The sequence below is a fragment of the Scophthalmus maximus genome, chromosome 13 (assembly GCF_022379125.1).
Source record: "Scophthalmus maximus strain ysfricsl-2021 chromosome 13, ASM2237912v1, whole genome shotgun sequence".
Taxonomy (NCBI): Eukaryota; Metazoa; Chordata; class Actinopteri; order Pleuronectiformes; family Scophthalmidae; genus Scophthalmus; species Scophthalmus maximus.
This window is the reverse complement of record NC_061527.1, coordinates 4,483,514-4,503,765: the sequence shown is the minus strand read 5'-3', so window position 1 is coordinate 4,503,765 and position 20,252 is coordinate 4,483,514. Positions and strand designations below refer to the sequence as shown.

The 20,252-nt window shown below is 41.4% G+C and overlaps 1 protein-coding gene across 2 annotated transcripts; it reads left to right on the top strand.

Moving 5' to 3' along the window:
* The first annotated feature begins 2,304 nt into the window (after window positions 1-2,304).
* Window positions 2,305-18,933, top strand: fam102bb (family with sequence similarity 102 member Bb). 2 transcript variants are annotated; one of them, XM_035647799.2, is made up of 11 exons: window positions 2,305-2,679; window positions 7,844-7,964; window positions 9,091-9,120; window positions 9,529-9,645; window positions 10,137-10,183; window positions 10,824-10,918; window positions 13,782-13,883; window positions 14,858-15,098; window positions 15,688-15,824; window positions 16,594-16,663; window positions 17,518-18,933. In XM_035647799.2, the coding sequence occupies exons 1-11, from the start codon at window positions 2,534-2,536 to the stop codon at window positions 17,558-17,560; spliced, it is 1,149 nt and encodes a 382-aa protein (XP_035503692.1). In that variant the 5' UTR covers window positions 2,305-2,533; the 3' UTR covers window positions 17,561-18,933. The 2 variants fall into 2 exon arrangements, with proteins under 2 accessions (XP_035503692.1, XP_035503693.1); XM_035647800.2 differs by having other exon boundaries at window positions 2,309-2,679; window positions 13,785-13,883.
* The last annotated feature ends 1,319 nt before the right edge of the window (window positions 18,934-20,252 follow it).

Here is a 20,252-nt window from a genome sequence, read left to right as displayed (position 1 = left end):
TTACGATAAAAGTTGCACTAACTTGATATTTTCCATCAAAAAGTTGTGTCTTTCTATTTATTTTAAATGTATGTATAATTTTACGAGCTTTTCATAAATGCAGGATGATCCCTGCCCCCCATAGTGGGCTCCATGGTTCAAAGTCAATGTGACTATAGTGTTTTTTCAGTGAGTCATACCCACAGGAATCTGACTGACAGCTGCTCCCGGCAAAACCATGTCCCCCCAAAAAAGTTTCTAATTTGGGGGGCTTTTATTTTGAAGGCGAGAGGAGGGAGAGAGGTTGTGGTTGAAGGAAGATATTATTTAGATATTATAAAAGGTTTTTTTACAAACTTATGTATAAGTTTTAAAATGTGGATCATGTGGATCCCAGAGTTTCCAAATCATAAAATCAGACACAGAAATACTTTGGTTTTGTTCTAGTTGCTCCAACATATAATGTTTGATAATGTTACATAAATGATTGTAAGTCGCTTTGGACAGAAGCTTCATCAAAATTAATGTAATGTAATATAAAGACATACAAATATAATAATAGCAATATAAAGAAGTGATAAATGTAATATATATATATATATATATGTTTTTTAAAAAGTGCAGTTAAACAGGTCAAAATAAGGTTTTGAAAAAAGTCTATAAGTCTTTTAAAATATTGTCATTATTATTAGGGCCTGAGTAGTAGACTACTACTACTAGTAGTAGTCTATTTGCTGTGCAGGACTAATAGATTATTGATTAATAATCCAGAGGGAAACAAAGATGAATAACAAGTGGCAGATTTCTTGTAATAAAAATGGTTTCATAAGATGATAGTGTTTTTTTCTTGAGAAGTGCATTACATGTTCGTTTTCGTAGCAATTGCAGCATTCAGCCACAAGATGGCGAAATTTGTTACGTAACTGCAGCTGGTTTCACTTTGTTGTCGTAACGTGATGAATCTGTGCCGCTGTTCTCTCGCGTGGCCGCCAGGGGGCGATCGAGGGAGAAGGCGGGCTTTCTTGAAATTACAATCAAGGCAACAGCTGACCTCCCTACATCCGTTGACTTCATGCTTATTTCGAAATAAAAGCACGAAACTTAAAAAAGAAAAAAGAAAGAAATCACCTTCTTCAGTCAACTCAATCATGCGTCCCTAGTTAGTTTTGATTAGTTTCACTGAGAGGTTGAATTAAACAATGTACATTCCCAACTACAGGCCAGTATGTTCATTCATTTGTCAGTTTATTAGGAACACCTGACTAAAACTAATGCAATGTTTTAAAAACTGTGTTAAATAGTTGTTGATTCAGCTGCGGTGTGATATGTTGACACCGATATTCATCTTATTTCTTCCACACCTTGAAAATCAGCTAGGCTCACAGACACACCTCTTTGTATATTGCAATAATATGCAATGCAGGGCCGTATTACTTTCAACCAGATAATCCTAATATACTGACAGCTGTGTTTATTTATGATATGGATATGACTGAGGCCTATTTGGAATACGATAAGATAAGATAAGATACTCCTAATAAACAGCAGTCAAAAAATAATAGCTAAGTAAACATGCATTATAAACACTAGGGGGGAATATATATATATATATATACACACACACATATATATATATATATATATATATATAAGCAGAATATACACAGATTGAACAGAATATATAGAGTCAGAATGATGTGAAGCTTTACATAAGTATGTGGTTAAGTTTGTTTTTATCCTTCCTCTCCACAGACTGATCAGAAAGGCTCTGTCCTGGGACGCCCCTTGGACACAGTGAAGGTGGTGGGAGAGAGGAGGAGGGTAGCAAAGCTATCATCATTGATGCACAACGACTCCCACCCCATGCAGGACACTGTCTCTGCACCGAGCAGCTCCTTCAGCACCCGGCTCCTTCCTGTTGTGAGACTGTACAACCAGCACTGCTCTCAATAGAACAAACACAAACACACACACACACACACAGGACTCAACCACTGTAAAGAATAATTCACTGGTACAAAAGTGCAATAACCAACTGTGCAATATTCATATTTATTCTACATGTGCAACTATTGCTACTGCTCTGTTTATAATATTTATATTTTGTACATACATACAGCTTTTATTTCCATATTCTGCTATTTCTGCTGTATTCTGTCCACTGTGCTGCTGTAATGACCACATTTCCCCACTGTGGGACGAATAAAGCTATATCTTATCTTATCGTCCCGCTGCAGCGCCAAAGACCAACACTCTTATTTTGAAAATTCGTCGCTCTCCTTCGTCGCGTCAGTGAACGTGACTGTTGTCACCAGCACCGCCCGCCCTCCTCCTCCCTCCCACAACACACACACACACACACACTCTCTCTCTCTCTGTCTCACACACACTCCTCCACTCCACTCCGCCGTGTCCGTCCTCTCACAACACGATGGGGCTCTAATGTCGGCGGCGGGCGGGACCGGGACCGGGAGCGGATCGTATCCTCGACGGCGCTGAGAGTCTCGTGTGTGAGTGTGTGTGTGTGTGTGTGTGAGAGTGTGTGTGTGTGTGTATGGATCTGATGATGATGAAGAAGAAGAAATTCAAGTTCAAGGTGGACTTCGAGCTGGACGAGCTCTCGTCGGTCCCCTTCGTCAACGGGGTCCTCTTCTGCAAAGTGCGGCTGCTGGACGGCGGCTTCTCCGAGGAGTCGTCCCGGTGAGCGCGGCGCCTGGTCCGTTTTGTTTTTTTTTAAAAAAACAAGCCAATTGGGCCAACAGGTGAAACTGGCACGACGCGTGACTGCTCCGCTGTGACGGTGTGCAGCGTGAACGAGCTACTGCTTGTCGTCCACTCGCAGCCGCGTTAGCTAGGTAGCACTGGGAGCTCCGTGTTAGCATCACATTAGCATCACATTAGCATCGCGCGCAGCGGCGCTCACCTGGGAGCTGGCGACGGCGACATCTTGGCTCCAGTTTCACGGGCGCTCCTCTCCTCTCCTCTCCTCCTCGGCTGGGCCGTGTGGCAGACAGCTGATGGGTCTGTCACATCACTGACACACACACACACACACACACACACAAAAAAGGCTCCTGTGTAGCTGTGTGTGATCTGGTCTGGTGTGGATCATGTACTGTACAAGTGAGAAGACCACTTGCTATTGGTTATCATGCAGTCGTTATTGTATCTGTGGGCTGACGGTAAATTACAGTCGATTTAGCCTCTGTATTATTTCCCACAGACCGATGTGTTTTGATTGTACAGCTGTCTCTGAAATCATGAACATAATCAGGAAAAAAAGGCCCCAAAAAAGTGTCTGATAGGGAATATTGATGTCAAATAATACACTCTTGATGTGAACAAATTTAAAAGCATTAGTCATTAGTGTGGCTTATGCATTGCAAAGATGAAAAAAATATATATACATATTTATTTTCTATTGTGTATACACAATATATATATGTATATTATGTATACCCAATATACATATATATGCCTTGGAAATATCAGGAAGATATTCAGTTAAAGATGAAAAAAAATATATTTATTTATTTATTTTTATTGTGTATACACAATATACATATATAGGCCTTAGAAATATCAGGAAGATATTCGTTTTGCTACCGTGTTTGATAAAGAAGAGCTTCCAACTTGAGAAACTAGAAAAAGCAAATATACTGAGTAGTTGCCGATCAACTCGTTGCCGTGTGAGACGCCACGTCTGTCACCTGCAACTTGTAATGTGATATTGTTTAATGTTGCGCTTTTTTCTTTTCTGTCCAACAGTCTTAAATTGTAAAACTGACCGTCATGTGTGACCAAGAAGAGCATCTACCTTGGAAAAACTAGAAAACAGCAAATATTAGCCATCTTTGCTCAACCACCGACTGAACAGTTGCCGGTCAGTTCGTTGCACCGCTAAAGGAGTGTGTGACCCCGCGCCTGTCGCCTACTAGAGGAACTGCAAACTGCAGTGTCATATCGTCAAAAAGGCCTCCTGTTTTAACTGTACGACACTTTAAAGTCGTGAGATATTCACTTTACCATCATGTGTTGCAAAGAATAGCATCAAACTGGAGAAACTGAAAAATATTTGACATCTTTGCTCGAACGCTGACTGAATGGTTGCCGATCAGTTTGTTGCAGCAGATCTAGGGGAGTGAGACGCCACGTCTGTCACCTACCAGAGCAACTGGAACGTCCTGCCTACGCTTTGAGGTTGTTGTTTTTTTTTTTAACCAAATCGTTCGGCACGAAAGGAAACGACTTGTGCCCATTATTCAGCGATGACAGTGTCACGACAACGCCGATGTCGCTGTCAAGTTGAGACGAGCGGAGACAGTTTCCCTCCTCTGTAAAAAAAAAAAAGAAAAGATAAAGCTTTCACTCGTACGTGAATTAGACGGGCGTCTTGCATCGGATGAAGGGAAAATCATTGTTTTGGAGGGAGGCTGGCTGAAGGGATTTAGATGGCTTCGCCCCGGTTACATAACAAGCATTCTTATAAGTAGCTCTTATAAGATGGCCCAACGGAAAAGGTCCGCTTTGTGCTGGACTTTCTGGATCCGGATGCTTGTACAGTAGGGTCACGGCATCAGGGTCGTTTTAGTTTTTGCTTTGTGCACTTCTTCACATGCGAGCAGCCGTACAAGCGAAGACGCACATATCCCACAACCCTGACGTGATGAAGTTCTGGCTATAATTAAAACATCCTGCTCTGCCCCTCATGGAGCTCCAGCTCTCTGCTGTTTTATGTCTTTGCCTATGGATTTTTGCTCAGAACAAGATGTGCCCGTCAAGTCTGAGAGGATTAAATTACATTTCTTTTCGGCCGCAGTTTGATTTGTTAGACCTCCGACACGCGCGCCATCCCCAACTGTGAACGTAAAGGGAAGCGGGGATTGTTGTTTTACGAGCTTTTTTTCAATCTCTCCTTTGGTGTGGTCTGTGATCGGGGCCGCACCATTGTTTCGGTTCCCCGTTACATAAGTTCACCTCTCAGAAAAATACAAAATGTTGCGGGAAAATCCCGACTCGGTTCTGTCCTCAATCGCAGCTCGACGCAGGAAAAGCGCCGCGTCGCATCCAAGTCGAATAGATTTGTTTGTTTGTGAGAGTTTGCGTCTGAGAGCAGCCGCCTTCAAAAAGGGAGAACAGCTGTAGTTCGTAACAACACATCTGACCCGCGTAGGGAGACGAGAGCGACGGGCTCGGGCCTGTGCCTAAAACCCGGCGTTACTAAACGCTCGCTAATAGGATTTTGTTGCCGCGTGCCACAGTACCTGTAATCAAGCCAGAATTTCTCTGAAGCAAACTGTGTCCAGCTGGCGGGGAGTTCAAACTCTGGAACTGTATCGCCTGTGGGATGAAGTCAGAGTTTGTAAAACACTGATCACACGATTCGCTTTTCAGAAAAAAATTCAAAAATAATACTAAAGCTGTTGTGTAACAATCGTCAATCGGTGGATCTCAACAGTAATCACGAGACTTACACCCCGGTAATCGTTTAAGTCTCGTGTCATGAGCACTTCATCAGTGTGAGGCTCTTTTTTTGTCACTATTTCAGAGACAAACACTTCATTTCCAGAGCCCGACCGATATATCGGTTGGCCGATAACATCGGCCGATATTAAACTGTCACAGACAAATCGGTATCAGCGCTTATATTTACCAATATGAAATCTTTTATTGTAGAGAATAAACAACGCAGAAAAAAAAATTGCATTTATGTTTATATTTTGCGGGGAAAAAAATGGTTTATTTTCTTAATTCAAGTTCTATATATTTGATTGTATTTTCCTTTTTTATTTATAGTTATTAATGATAAAATTAATGGTTAAACTAAAATATCAAGCCTCAAGTACATTTCTTTGTCATAATGATTTGATAATGACATTTTAGGAATCATTGACAGATATATATAAATCGGCTGATGTATTCCTTGTACTCTCTAATAGAGCCCGACCGATATATCGGTTGGCCGATAATATCGTCCTATTAGACCTTCACAGACATATTGGTGGATATGTTTAGAGCCCGACCGATATTATCGGCCAACAGATATGAGCCTTTAAATGTGCATTTATACACTATAGGTAAACATAAATGTTTGTTTTTTAATTCAACTCTTATTAATTTAGTTGTATTTGTAATTTTAGTTATTTATGATAAAGTTTATGGTTACACTAAAATATCAAGCCTCAATTAAATTTCTTTGTCAAAAATGTTTGATAACGACATCTTAGAATCGTTGACAGATTTAAAGGAAAGACATATATATACATACATACATACAAATATATCGGTCAATGTTGCGTTATCGGGAATCTTGTACTCCCTAATAACGATATCGGCATCAGGCCCCAGAAATCCATATCGCTGGAGCTCTATGAATTTGGAGTCCTACTGTGTTAAAGAGGACACTCGTCAGCTCTGCTCGTATTTAACACCCAGCAGAGTGGATTGAAATGAATGGCGTGTGGGCTGTTAACAGAAGGGAGTCGGAGAGCTGAGTGGGAGAGGAGACGACGCCGGTGAAAGAGAGGCCATCTGTGGTATCGTGATGCTGCCCACGCACACACACACACTGACTGTCCTCGTCTCGTCCTTCCACCGAGCGCAGGCTTGAACTTCAAGCTGCCGGAGGACGGATCGTTCTCCCAGTACCCGGCACACCCGCCGGCGTAACCTTTGAGTTGGCCAGTTCAATGAATCAATGCGCGGTGGAGAACAGGATTTTGATTTATGAGTTCATATAGTAGGTTAACTAGAAGAATCTGAGGATAAGCGCGCAGGCCTATATTGGCAGTTTGGATCAATGGGCTTTAAGCGGGACGGTTAATCCGGCAGTCATTCAAACCAAGTGGTTTTTTCGTTGTTACGTAACAGTGATGTTGACACTAATTGAATTAACTTCTACGGTTCAGGGATGTGAACTGGGCTGAAGACGAGGAAGGAAATGGTCCAAAAAATCTGCAATAAAATCAAATCATCACTAAAAAAAAAAGAAATCATCAGAGCACAGTGTGTAATGTTGGGTAATAGTGCTGCACCATTAGAGCTGGGTGTTGCTTGAAATGTCTCGATTGTTCATTTTGTTCATTTCCTTGGTACAAGATGTAACCAACTTTTCCGGATATGAACTTTAATTTCAAAAACCCATTTTACAGAAGAAGCAGAGACTAATCTGATCCGAGAGCAAGTAAACAAGATGATAAAACCGCTCAGATATCCAGCTCCAGCTGTCTAAGACCGATAACTTCCTCTGTGCTCTGGACACATTTCATTCGGTACCAAAAAAAGACTTGAGGATTGATATCTTATCGTTATATCGGGGGGGGGGGGGGGGGGGTTTGGTCTGTTTATTTTCAACTGTCTTTAACAGAAATAAACAATCCTTTCCCACATGTTCTGATTACGACGCCAGTATCGGAAAATGCCCCCGATGCTGCCGAAGATGCCGAATCGGGCATCAGCCAATGTGCCGACACCACGTCTTTAAAGTAGTTCCGCCCACGTAACGCAGCACTTTCCAGCATGAAATGTTGCCAAATTGCAGACATTTTAACTATCGCTTCACTACGCTTTACTGCACATTGTGCAATATGCGATGCTGGATGATTCCGATACCGGGCCAAACCGTGAATCAGTGTTTTTACAGTGTGAGTTTTTCCGAAGGGAAAAAGGATACGGAGCGGCTTTATTCGTCCGATCGAGCTCCGCGAGGAATGAAATCCAAGACCCCTCCCAGTCTATTTCTGTCCGTTCAATCTGAAAAGCTTCATCTGATACGTGGCGTTTCCACAAAGCTGCAGCATTCGACCCCATGCTCGGCAAACGCGTGATAATCTTGTGCTGAACGCGCTTGTTTGTCCTGTTACAGGGAGCCGGTGCAGGCCAACTGTGTCCGATGGAGGAAGCGCTTCTCTTTCCCCTGCAAGATGAGTGCCAACGCGGGGACAGGTGTCCTGGACCCCTGCGTGTGTCGTGTCTCTGTCAGAAAGGTACAGCATCTGGCTGCCGAGCTCCACCGGGGTCTCAGATACAGATGAACTTAAGATCCGCTAACTGATGATTTCGCATGTGGACGAGAAATATTGGGTCAAAGGTGCAAAAATGAACTCCGCTGGTCGTGTCAGTGTAACATGAATTCTGGTGTGAATTTTTCTAAACTGCAGTTTTAGAAAAGAAAACAGACTTATCGATGTGAAATCTTTTCTCTTTTGCTTTCCTTTGACCTTTAGCCTTAAAAAGGAATGTGCTCTGTGCAGTTTAATCATGTCACGTTACATAACCTTTAAAAATATACAGGAAGAGATAAAAACTGATGTAAAAACAAGACGAGGAAATCAATGAGCCCGAACGAGCTTTTCAGAACGAACTTGCTGTATATCCTCATTGTTTCCTGGACCTAATGAATAGATCTCTCTGTAGATCCATTACTAAAACTGTCTGTTCACAGAAATGCATTATTATTCGTTCAGTGATGTTTTGAGGCCGCGTGTATGTCTTGTTATTTTTGCAAATCCCAATCATTGTGCAAGTGCACGAGCCTCATTTCCACTTAGATCTAGAAACGCACAGGAGCAGCTGTCATTGTGCACAACTGTTACACACAGCGTTGGCTATTTGTAGCGCCCACACGCAATAATTTATCACATACAGTAAACCATCATCTCAATCATCATTTTCAAAAAATGATGACGGGAATTGGCAAAACACCTGAACAAATTATTGTAATAAAAGCTTTCACCTTCATTTTCATCTCTACACCAGTAGCTGTCTGTAAAAACAGTGTGTAACCCTGAATTATGGATGAGATGCAAACATCATCACTGCATTATTTTTTTTGAATGCCAGTTCATGTGTGAAAAGTGACCTATGCATGTTTTTTGTGCAGACTCACTGTTTACATATCGTTCCACTTTTATCCGATTGCAGCGAAACCTGTAACGTTCATTTCCCGTCCAAGTGTTTTGAGATTTAGTTGAATGTCAAACACGTTTGACAGGCAGATCACATGATCACTCATCTTTTTTAAATCTAAATCATGCTTAAATGAAGCTTTGAGACTTAAGGTTTAAAAACATGTGACATTTCATGTCTAATGTTTATGCTTCTCGTCTCCAGGAGCTGAAGGGGGGGAAGGCATACGCAAAGGTAACATATGCTCACATACTTCTGTTATCCAACTCCCCTACTCCATCCCAACCTCCAGGTCACCTAGATTTACAGTAATCATCCATATTGATGTAGATGGCCTGGTGAGCCCGTAGCAGACAGATGGCCCTCACTGCCCGCAGGTTGGCTCATTGTGTCACGTGTTCGCCCTTTAACCGCTCTGATGTAATTATTTACTGAGCCTCTTCTTATGTGCTTTCTTTCTTTTTTTTCTGTAAATATTAAAATTGCAGAAGCTCGTCACTGAAGGAAAAAGTGATTTATAAGACGTGTTAATATCTCTGGCGTCTTTTTACATCCAGAGATTGTCACATTGCTGACCGGACTGAAGATCAGTCTCCTGAGGGGAAACGAAGTTCACCCCCCTGTCATTCTGTCTCCTTTCAGCTTGGTTTTGCAGATCTGAATTTAGCAGAGTTTGCCGGCTCAGGGAATACAACCCGCAGATGTCTGCTGGAAGGCTACGATACCAAAAATACCCGTCAGGATAACTCCATTCTCAAGGTAACACTGAGGCTACTGTACCATGAAGTACCGTGACTTGACCTCTTCAGTGGGACCTTAATGTTTTGAATACAAGCGTGGTATTTATCCTCAACTGGGAACGAGCCAAGGAAATGTTTTTTGCAAAAACATGTAGCATCGCTGCTAACAACAACAGTGGCCTGGTGCCTAGATAGTCCATCAGACTTCAGCCAGAGATAAAACCATCGAAGGAGAGCAGTGTTATCCGCGGAAGAAATGTGTGACAAAACGCCTACTGAAAAAAATCATTTTTAATAATTGGTGGGTGCAGATTTCTCTTGGATTTTTAAGATGAGTTGATTGATCTGCAGTTCTCCCGTGACTTGTAGAATTTCCAAGTTTTCATCGAGCACTGAAGCACAGATCTGCTTGAACCAAAACACCTTTTCTTTCTTGATGTTGGATCCAAGACGCAATGCTAATGAGTGAACCGGTTGACAAGTATATCTTTTTTTTTTTTCTTCTCCTAGGTTATCATCAGTACTCAGCTCATGTCAGGAGATCCCTGTTTTAAAACGTGAGTTGCCGTTTTTCTGCCTTTAAATCTGGTGTCGTCTGCAGTCGATTCTGTATTGGGTCAGTCAGGGTTCTCATCAGCTGACATGTAGCTGTCTGTTGAAATTGTTGACTGTAAAACTAGTAAACTAAGTAAAGGGAGGCATGTTATGCCTTAGTTTGATAGGTGCAGTCAAGACGGAGAGGAACTATAGAGTAGTAGTAGTATAATTATGTTTTTTTTAATTATGTAGTATATGTATCAGTACAGAGAGATAAATGCTGCTTTACCCAATGGTAAAATGTGACCTAAAAATTATTCAGTAGCCTGTATGTTTATGCCAAAGGCTGTGTCGTCATTTATTTCATATGTACATAATGAAATATATAAATGTTATGTATTAATTTTGGCCTTAGTTTAGTGCTACTCTCGGAACAATCAGAGTTTATGACCTGTATTGTCTTCCGCCTAATTAATCTACGTTTATGTAATACTTCATTCTCATTGTCCTGTTTTTGTCTTTTATCACTAAGCTTTGCTTCCTTTGGATCGACACAGGATACTAATAATAATATTTATGACCGCATTATAATAATGGTAACTGACACATTGCAACAACCAGAAGGAAAATGAACTCTTGTCATTGTCCCGGTTTCGCCAGGCCTCCCTCCACGGCCACTGTGATCGGGATCCAGGGAGACGGAGAGAGCCTGCTGGAGGAGAGGAGGGGGGGAGACTCGCAGAAAGGCTCTTCTGGTGAGAGCGACCTCGCCACATTACACTCCTCCGCTCTGCTTAGTCATGTCATCGGCTTTCCCAAACATTTACAGAAGAAAGAACGAAAGGGAAAAAAAAAAGAATGATGTAGCCTGTTTCTTCTGGAGTTTTTCCAACAAATGAAGCAACTACCGTACTGTTTTCCGATCCACTCCCTGCAACTGCCTTAAGATATGTTCATTCCAACTTGGAGGAAACCTAAAATATACCTATAATACTACTCCTTACAGTTTAGATTTTCACAAGGCTGAAACAGACACAAACCCGTCTGCAGAGCTGGAGGCAGCTCACTGTAGAGCAAGATGACGGCACCAGTTAACACGCTCAATATTACTTCATTGCATTGTTGTTGTAACTGTAGAGTCAGTGTTTTATGCTATGTTGCTGTTCAGACAGCAGATCAAGCCAATGGCGATGAAGAGAAAGGAAGAGACTGAATCTGAAAGTTGTCGGTTCAAACCACAGGTTGGTTGCTGAACTCAAACCGCCAACTGTGAAACCGTATTGTTTCCTTAGCAGCACTCGAAAAAGAAAACCAGTTGCAAACGCCACAATTGTGTTTATCAGGTAAGGGACTGGTGCCTTTGGATATTTTGTGTTTCATGAAATTAATATTTTTTTCCTGTAATTCGATCACAAAGAGTTTGACTCAAAGTGAGAATGGGGTTTTGTTTTCGGAGTAAGACTCAAAAAAATTGACTTAAATTGATATATTTTTGCAAGAAACCTTTTCAGGTTCAGATCTGGTACTGAAGTGTTGTGGGTTTTTTTGTATTTAAATCAATCGATGAATAATAACAATGTTCATTATACTTGTAGAATAATTCCAACTTTTGCCCGGAAAAAAAATCCTCTTTCCGCTCCGACTCAATTACCTCCCACACACCAACTCGGCAGGAGTTGGCCACTAGCCATGCGTGCGTCTTGATCAGATTTTCTTTATCACCGAGGGAAATATTACGACTTTGGGTTACCGCGATACAATCTAATGATCTGCTCTTTCACGTTTTGTGAGTGCCGGGGGGGGGGGGGGAATGTCTTCTACTGATGACGCTTGATTCGGCAGCCTCCTGACGTATGTTGTGATCGTGGTGCCGTTGGTCCAACTTTATGAAGTTCTCAAATTGAGCTGCAGATTTTGATCAAAGGCCCCATCTCTGATTCTCCGTGTGCACCAATATCTCTACAGTTGGATGCACTTCTGCCTCGTGCAAACGCTATTTATCTCCCATGCCACTGTTATGAAAATATTTTGTCTCCCAGCTGTTTAATTTCTGCTACATTCGTCTCCCACCTTTCTGCTCGGTGTGCGCGTTCATGCGTGAGCACATCTCAGTGTTGAACGCTTGTTCCTCCTGGACGCTTCAGTGTAGCGCAGCTCTTTCATGTATAATTCAAACTAGCTCTCTTTTAGATTAGCTACAATCTGCTCCGACCCCGTGGGCTCGCACGTGGTTAAAAATAGGACGGTCTGCATGTCTGTGGGGGGGGGTGCACACCACACGTGTGTTTGTCTGCTGTAGACGATGTTTCCTTCCTGTCGGCATCGTCACGTCCTCGCTGTGTGTGTGATCAGAGGTTTGGTCCATTATCCAAATATCATTTTTGTTTTAATAACTTCATGTCTCCTCATCCTACAGGAGAAGAAGGAACGGGAGATATTTTGCCAGCCCATAGATTAGTATGTCCGTTTGAAACCTACATTCTTCCATAAGTGGGTCGAAAACGAATATTAGAATCAGTAGTTTTTGTCGTTGATAAATTTTACCTTAATCGTTTTGCACAAAATAAGTCTTTGAACTCTACACACGAATGAAAGATTCTTCGTTTTTAGCTAATTGCAGAAGAAAGGGGGAATGGAACATTTGCATTTCAGACAAACTACCTGTGTCAGGAAGTGATAATTGCACTTTGGTTTATTGCATTTTACAAAATAGTTTTATGGTAATTTTTTACTTTGACAGATGTAAAAAAGAAAAAAAAAAGTTCACTTGAGGGATCAAAGATCTAAGATTTTTTAGAAATACATGAAATATGAAATATTTTGTTACCAATATATGGGGGGGGGGGGGGGGAGTTTAGTCTTTTGCCAAATTGGCTATTCCACATGAAATCAGTTGGCACGTGTTTGTGTTGCTCCACGTGTTTTAAAAAGGGCTCAACCTTAAGACACTGTGGTACAAACTGTTCCATCTCAGCTGGAGAAACCTCCTCTTCAGTCACAGATTGCATCTCCTGCATGATTTCTTTTAGATTACAGAACTGCCTGAGCTCTGTGATTCTCAGCCAATCTTCTAAATGTGATTTTATCAGTCCGAGCATAAAACTGATGCTGCATTCGCCAACTGTGGACACACTCGCTCATTAGCTCAGGGGAGCAGAGTTGAAGTGTGTGGGAGGGGGGGGCAGGTTTCTCTGTTGTTGTACTTGGCAGCCAGTTGTCATGTTGTCTACATGCAACCGTAACTGGGGTTTTTGTCTCTGATCTCCTTTTAAAATTGTCTGGCCAAGAAAGACGAGATCTTATTCATAGAACACGATGTTCTTTATTTAGTTTCTGAGGCTTGAAGTTTCTGGTTATGTAATTCTAACCTTCATTTTCAAACGTATCACTGTGTTGCTGTTTTTAATTTTAGACAATCAACCACAGACTTTTCACAAGAAGGAGCCTGGTATGAAATAAGTACACAGCTGATTTTTGCCCTAGTTTCTTCCCAACGACAAAATGAAGCATGATTAAGGCTGCACACGTGCTACTGTGTTTTCACTCAAATGACTGCAGTTTTTCAGGCCTTTGTCATCCGCCCGTCTGCCTCTTCTTCTTCTGTTCTTTCTGATTCAGCAGAGAGTCGCGAAGGGAAGTGTCCGATCGTCTCAGATGAGCTCGGAGGCTGCGGCCACTCCCGAACATCAAGCTACGCCAGCCAGCAGTCCAAACTCTCAGGTAAGAGAGAGTTTGAAAAAAAAATCTAGAATTGTATATAGTAAATATAACGTGTTACTATCCAAGCTTCCCTGGTGAGTGATAGACTACTAAACTAGTTGCTACCAGCTTCAAATACACTAATCGTTCGTCTTCCTAAAACCTTACTTTGACTGGAGAAAATGTTTTTAAGGTCAAACGGAGAAAAACCTCCTGACTGATGTTTTTCACTGTCACTCCAGCACAACAGTTCGGAGCCGATGCTCGAGTTTCCATTACAGGCAGATCGGATGACTGTAATAAAAGATCACAGGAAGTGGGGGGGATGCACTGAGAACGGCTCTAATGGCCTTCTGAATTTGAAGATGTATTTCCTGCCACATGCAACTCTTGAATGCTCATTTGAACCTCGTTATAGTGTGAGTGGAGTTTGCTCCTCAATGCACGTGATTGTGGGACTCTACTGAAGTGCTAAATCATTAAACATGATGTCAGTTGCAAAACATGTCTACGGGACAGCAAAATAGGTTTTACAAGAAAATGTAATAGGGTAGAAGAATGGCTGATTGTCGATTCATGAATTAATATTTCGATTTTGATGTTTATGTAGAAAATCTGTATCTTATTCTACATTTGTCTTGACTTACTAAAGCAATAATTAGACTTTAATGTTCATATGATATTAAATTCATCCTCTGTCATTAATGCTTAAATGCACCTCTAACTACTGGTGCCCTTACTGCATTAATGTGTAATATTTATATCGTTCATCCTTCTTTTCTTGAATGCTTGAATAATTTCATAGAGTATACAGTTACTTATAATTACAATCCAATACAAAGTTGCATTAGCCTAATGGGAGGAGAGAACGCAAAACATAAAAAAAGCTGCTGGTCAAAGATTTTTTTTAACCGACTTTTACAGAGACTGGTTCAGTTAATCTGAAAATGTCAATGCATCCCTATCGTAAAGAAACCACTGTCCGTCTCTCGCAGGCTACAGCACCGGTCACTCCCGCTCCTCCAGCATGTCGGAGTTCAGCCACCGGAGGAACCATTCAGTGGGCAGCGCCTCAACGGGCATCGGCAGCATCCCGGAACCCAGCGAGGACCGGGACCGGGAGTCCAGACCCTGTCCTGCGCTGCCCGAGCACCCGGTTCCCGCCGCAGCCGCCACCACTAGCAACCAACCAGGCACACCGGTTCGCAGTGCCTCATCCTGTGAACGACTCAACAGGTGAGTGTTTTAGGGTAGTTTTGGCAAGTAGAAGAAATGTAAATCTAGATGTTATCATTGTCAGAGTACTATTGAATAAAGCAAAAGCAGTCAGTGAATCAAACTTTTCATTGTAGACAACAAGGATGAAATGTAGTGGAAGTTATTGTAGGGGGGTTAATAAACAGAATCATACCTGAAACCTGTGACATTTCAAGAAGCTGCGAGGAAGAGCAGTGGAACAATATTTGTGGTTTCATTATGTGGCTTTTTTAATGAACTGTTAGTAGTTACCAGTCGCAACGACCATAACCACGTCTGCGCCAGGCACGATACAGTCACAAAACCTTACCAGTGTGCAGCTGAAGATGTGTGGTCTGACCCATTAGTGCGGAGTACTCATGTAATAATGTAGTACTTATATTCAAGTGTGTGGCTGCAACCAAATGTTTGGCGACAGCGAGTCGGACTAAGACGGGCGTCGCCGTCCGGCTCCCTGCTTGACCACATCCGCGATCAGCACAAAGTGAAATGTCGAGTTCAAGAAACAAACACCATTAGTGGTGAAATGGACTTATAAATGATTTCTCCTCTGCATCTTCCCGTCAAGACACCCGGTGAAACAAGACTCCATGGAGTCTCAGCTCAAGAGGATGGACGACACGCGGGTGGACGCGGACGACGTCGTGGAAAAAATCCTTCAGAGTCAAGACTTCACACCCAGCCTCCTGGACTCCAGTGCTGAAGGTAACACGGCCACTTGTCCACAGACCGTTCAAGTGCGGATTGTTGCGCCTTTATTCCGCCTCACAGTTCTGTATAAAAAGGGGCTTATAAAACACAGTGAGTTGCTTTTATAGTCTCAGTATCAACATGTCTAAAGATTTGTTCTGTTGGGGTTTCTTTAGAGAAATTAAATTTTAGACTGTCATACATGTTATATTTGTGGAGGCTGTGGCTCAGGAGGTTGAGCGGGTTGCTCACTAACTATGACGGCAGTGATTCCGTCCCCAGCTCCTCAAGTCCTCGTGGCAAAGTGCCCTTGGGACTTGGGTGCACAAGAATGTTAAAAATCAGACAATAGCATAAAATATTAAATTTAAGAGGCTGACACCAGCAAACGTTTGCTGTAAATGAGGCTTGACACGATTATTAAATGTGTTGTTATACAAATCGATGACAATCAACTTATTAAATGTGCAAGTCATATCAAACTAATAGTTAACTAAGTAGTAGTTAAGTACACAGCTTGTTTGCATAGCACAATAATTAACTTGCCAGTCTTCCGTCGCCTGATGAGTCAGAATTTGTACTTTGAGGAGCGGGGCATCGTTTGTTTGGTGTCTCTTTTTTTCTTCCTCCAAGGTCTCATCTTGCTCAAAGCTTGAAAAAGAAAGCTGCTCTCAATACACGATTATTTATAGATTGCCTAGCAACTGGCTGCTCCTCATCACAGGTATTATACGGGAGGATGCGGTTGCTCTCTGCGGCGCACTGAATGTTTCTGTTTTCTCAGAGGAAGGCCTGCGTCTGTTTGTGGGGCCCGGGGGAAGTACGGCGCTTGGAAGCCATCACCTCCCCACCAGGTGAGCCGCACAAGTTCACTACACTCAACTGAAGAAGGCATGTTGCATGATTTGCTCGTCCGTGTGGCTGGAATGGGAGGACGTGCACAACAGGTGCTGTCCAGAAGAATTTTCATTTTATGAGTCTAGTTTTTAATGAATTTTTTTTGTTGTTAGCGGACAGTCAGTGTAACCCTGGCAACCTGCATTTATTTTACACAACGAGAGTCTGTGATGTCTTGACTTGAGAATTGGACATTTACTCTCTTGCTCTATCACAAGTGTTAAAAGTTTAGTTAAGTGGACTCTATAAAACATATTTTATTTAAGGGAAAAGTGTTGTATTGTGCTCCATTTTTTATTATTGTCAACACATCACATTAAAATCAACAATGCATTAAGTCTGTTGCCCAATACATCATGGCTTTCCAAACATATCTGCAGTGCTCAGCCCCAAGGCCGAATTTTTCTTTTTTTTACTGAAGATGTAAAAAATGAATTTGGTCATATATATATTTGTTTTGTTTTTACAAAAAATGCTAAATATTTTTCTTAACACTGGTTGGTAGCTTTTAGCAAACATCAGTCAAACAGGAGTATCTAGTGCATATTTTCAGCTGTGGTTTAATACACATGGCAGGCCAGATGTGTTTTTGGAAAATAATGTAAATCTATAACCCAGGAGTAAGCTGTAGTATATATCAGGCTTTGGATGTACAGACAAATACTTATTAGAAGAATCAATTCACTGGTTTTGCTCTTGTCAGGAGTCTTCAAATAGTAAAATAGTGCAGTTTTCATAAGGCACAAGAATTCTACGTGATGAGCTTTCCCTTGTAATTTGATTTTTTTTTAAATCTTGTTTTTCCCCCTAGGGTTGGTGCCGGGGCGTACGAGCAGGTGGTGATGAAGCGTTAAGACCCGCAGCCTCTGTAACAAGCCCGTGTTCACGGCGATCTCCGTTCCTCCTGTGGCTCGTTACCTGATGGGCCCCAGGTCTGATTCCATCGCTCGCTGTGAACGGCCGACATTACAACAGCGCCCTCCTGTGTTCACATCTCCGTAGAGTTGGACGGTCACCAAGTGTGAAACATTGACCAGATTGTTCCAAGACGTTTAAAGTAGTAAGTAACAAGACGTTGCTCACTTCCTTTCTTTCTGGGTGTAGATCATAAGAACTTTGTGAACCAGCATCCAAACACCGACTCATTACAAACTGGAAGAAAAAACCATTAACCTTTCACGTCTAGCGGAGGAACAGGAGGACGGGCGTGTTTAAAACAAAGGGACATTTTACACTGTAGGAGTACGCCATGTGTTTTCAATACATTCCTTGTGTCTCTGTGTTTGTGTTCTGACTTCCTTCTCAAACAGGACGTCCTATTTAATATTTGCCTATAAGCTGCAGTTGTTGGCACCCTGACAACTTTTGAAAGTGAGAATATTTGACTGCAAAGACGAGGCGTGAGACTTGAGCTTTTTTGGCTGTGTGGATGTAGAAAGTGTGTGCGTGTGTGTGTGGTAATGCGTCTGCTTTGTGTTAAGACTACTTTTGTTAGTAGTAATAGTTATCCTGTTATCTTGAAAGAGGGGAGGGATGTAGGATCTCAAATGTTGGTACAGTCAAAAAGAAACTTGAGGGAATAAGACCATTTTTCTTACATGTAATTATTACAGAGGTCCCTGTTCTTATCTGCGGAGGGTGGTACGTCAGTATTAATCTGCGCTATGAGGCAAAATGCAGTGACAAGGTTTATATAGTCAAAGAGCCAAATATGACCTTTTCAAATGTGCTTCGCCATATTAACAAATATAAAACTGTTGGAAAGAAGAATTTCCGTCAAAAACAGCTTTTAGATGATAAATAATCGCAGCCTTTTTTTAATGCATATAACCTCTTTCTTTTTGTAAATTGCTGCTCTCTGCCAATGTAGGGAAGTAAATACTGATTAGAATAGAACAGGGTCTCCTATGATAAATATGCTATAGAAAAGGACGTATGTAATTCCCAGTGTTTCAGGTGCACATCTGTAGTATGACAACGCTCTGCAACGCTTCTTCGACAAACTTCTCCGGAGCTCAGCCCCGTTGAGCGGGACGCTCGCCTCAGTGAACAAATCAAAAGATCCTATTGATGCATCAACACTTTCATTAATAATGTGTAACTGATATATATATAGATACGGTCGTATATATACAGTACAGCGAAGGACTAGATTAAGTAATCCACTGCCATGTAAATACTAAAGCAACTGTGTTTAAAAAAAAAAAAAAGACCCAGAGTAATGCAGTAATTTTTGTACGTGTGTGTCTCTTAGCAACGGCTCGAGCGATCAGTTAATTGACATATAGTGCTGCAGAAAGACATTTGAGATAACAACAATTTTAAAATCCTGTGTCATCCATGTAGACGATTTGCATTAATATTAGAGCCCAACCAATATTAGCCTTTCACAGACATGTAAGTAACGGGCCGATATGTTTAGAGCCTGACCGATATTATCGGCCAACAGATATGAGCCTTTAATTGTGCATTTATGTTTTAAATTTTAGGTAAAATAAATTGTTATTTTCTTAATTCAAATTCTATTTATTTGGTTGTATTTGTAAATTCAATTTATGATAAAGTTTAAGGTTAAACTAAAATATCAAGCCTCAATTACATTTCTGTCAAAGGTTTGAGAAATACATCATTGACAGATTTAAAATAAAAATAAAAAATATACACATATACATACATATATATATCGTATCGGGAATCTTGTACTCCCTAATATCGACATCGGCCCCAAAAAAATTCCATATCGGTCGGGCTCTAATTAGTATGAGGATTAAGTGCACACTTTGTTAGACTGAGAGCAAATTAGCCAAAGTACATGACACAACACGCTGATATTTACCTGGGAGCTTGTCAGGCCTATGCATAAACTAAAGACCATTTTAGACACATCATAACTAGTGAACAGACTGTACAGTATCTGTAATTCTTCTGTCTCTCGTCATTACCCACAGCAGAGGTGGGGACACTCCCTCTGCCGGATTAAATATTATATACGTGTTATATCAAAGATCTGCACAGGCGGCATCAGTGTATGGTGTTTTAACTATACGTCAGTGTTTCCGTTTTTTTAACGTTCTGCATGATTCAGACGTCGTCATCCCTTTTGCTTCCGTGCGTGCAGACACTTGACTTTTTTTTCTCCCTAATTTTATACCGTGCCATCTTTTAGTGTCAACATTTGTTCCACGCTGAAGGAACTATTTTTGCTTGCCTAGTTAGCATGTAGCGAGGCATTTTGTTTTCTCATTACCAACTGTTAAAAAGCAGTAACCTGCTCAGACTTCAGTGTATTTACTGTAAATCAATGTTGTCATTGTGTTTTTTTTCTGATTTCAGCATGGTTTTAAATGTTCCTGTGTTGGAAATCACATCTGTAGGATTCTGTCGCCATTGTTTTTGAATCAGAGTCGAATTGACAACTTTGAATTGGTGATATTGTGCCATATTTTTGCAAAATATATTGGGGGGTTTTTGGGAGGGGGGAAAATCCACACTACATAGTTAAGATGGTGTTAAGTGTATGAATTATGGCTACCAAATATCAACCAT

What these genes read in the sequence shown, in the direction of transcription:
- fam102bb (XM_035647799.2), top strand. Translation starts at nt 2,534, where the DNA reads ATGGATCTGATGATGATGAAGAAGAAGAAATTCAAGTTCAAGGTGGAC. An exon ending in TTCTCCGAGGAGTCGTCCCG is followed by an intron (nt 2,680 to 7,843) that starts GTGAGCGCGGCG and finishes GTCCTGTTACAG; the next exon opens with GGAGCCGGTGCAGGCCAACT. An exon ending in TCCTGTGAACGACTCAACAG is followed by an intron (nt 15,099 to 15,687) that starts GTGAGTGTTTTA and finishes CTTCCCGTCAAG; the next exon opens with ACACCCGGTGAAACAAGACT.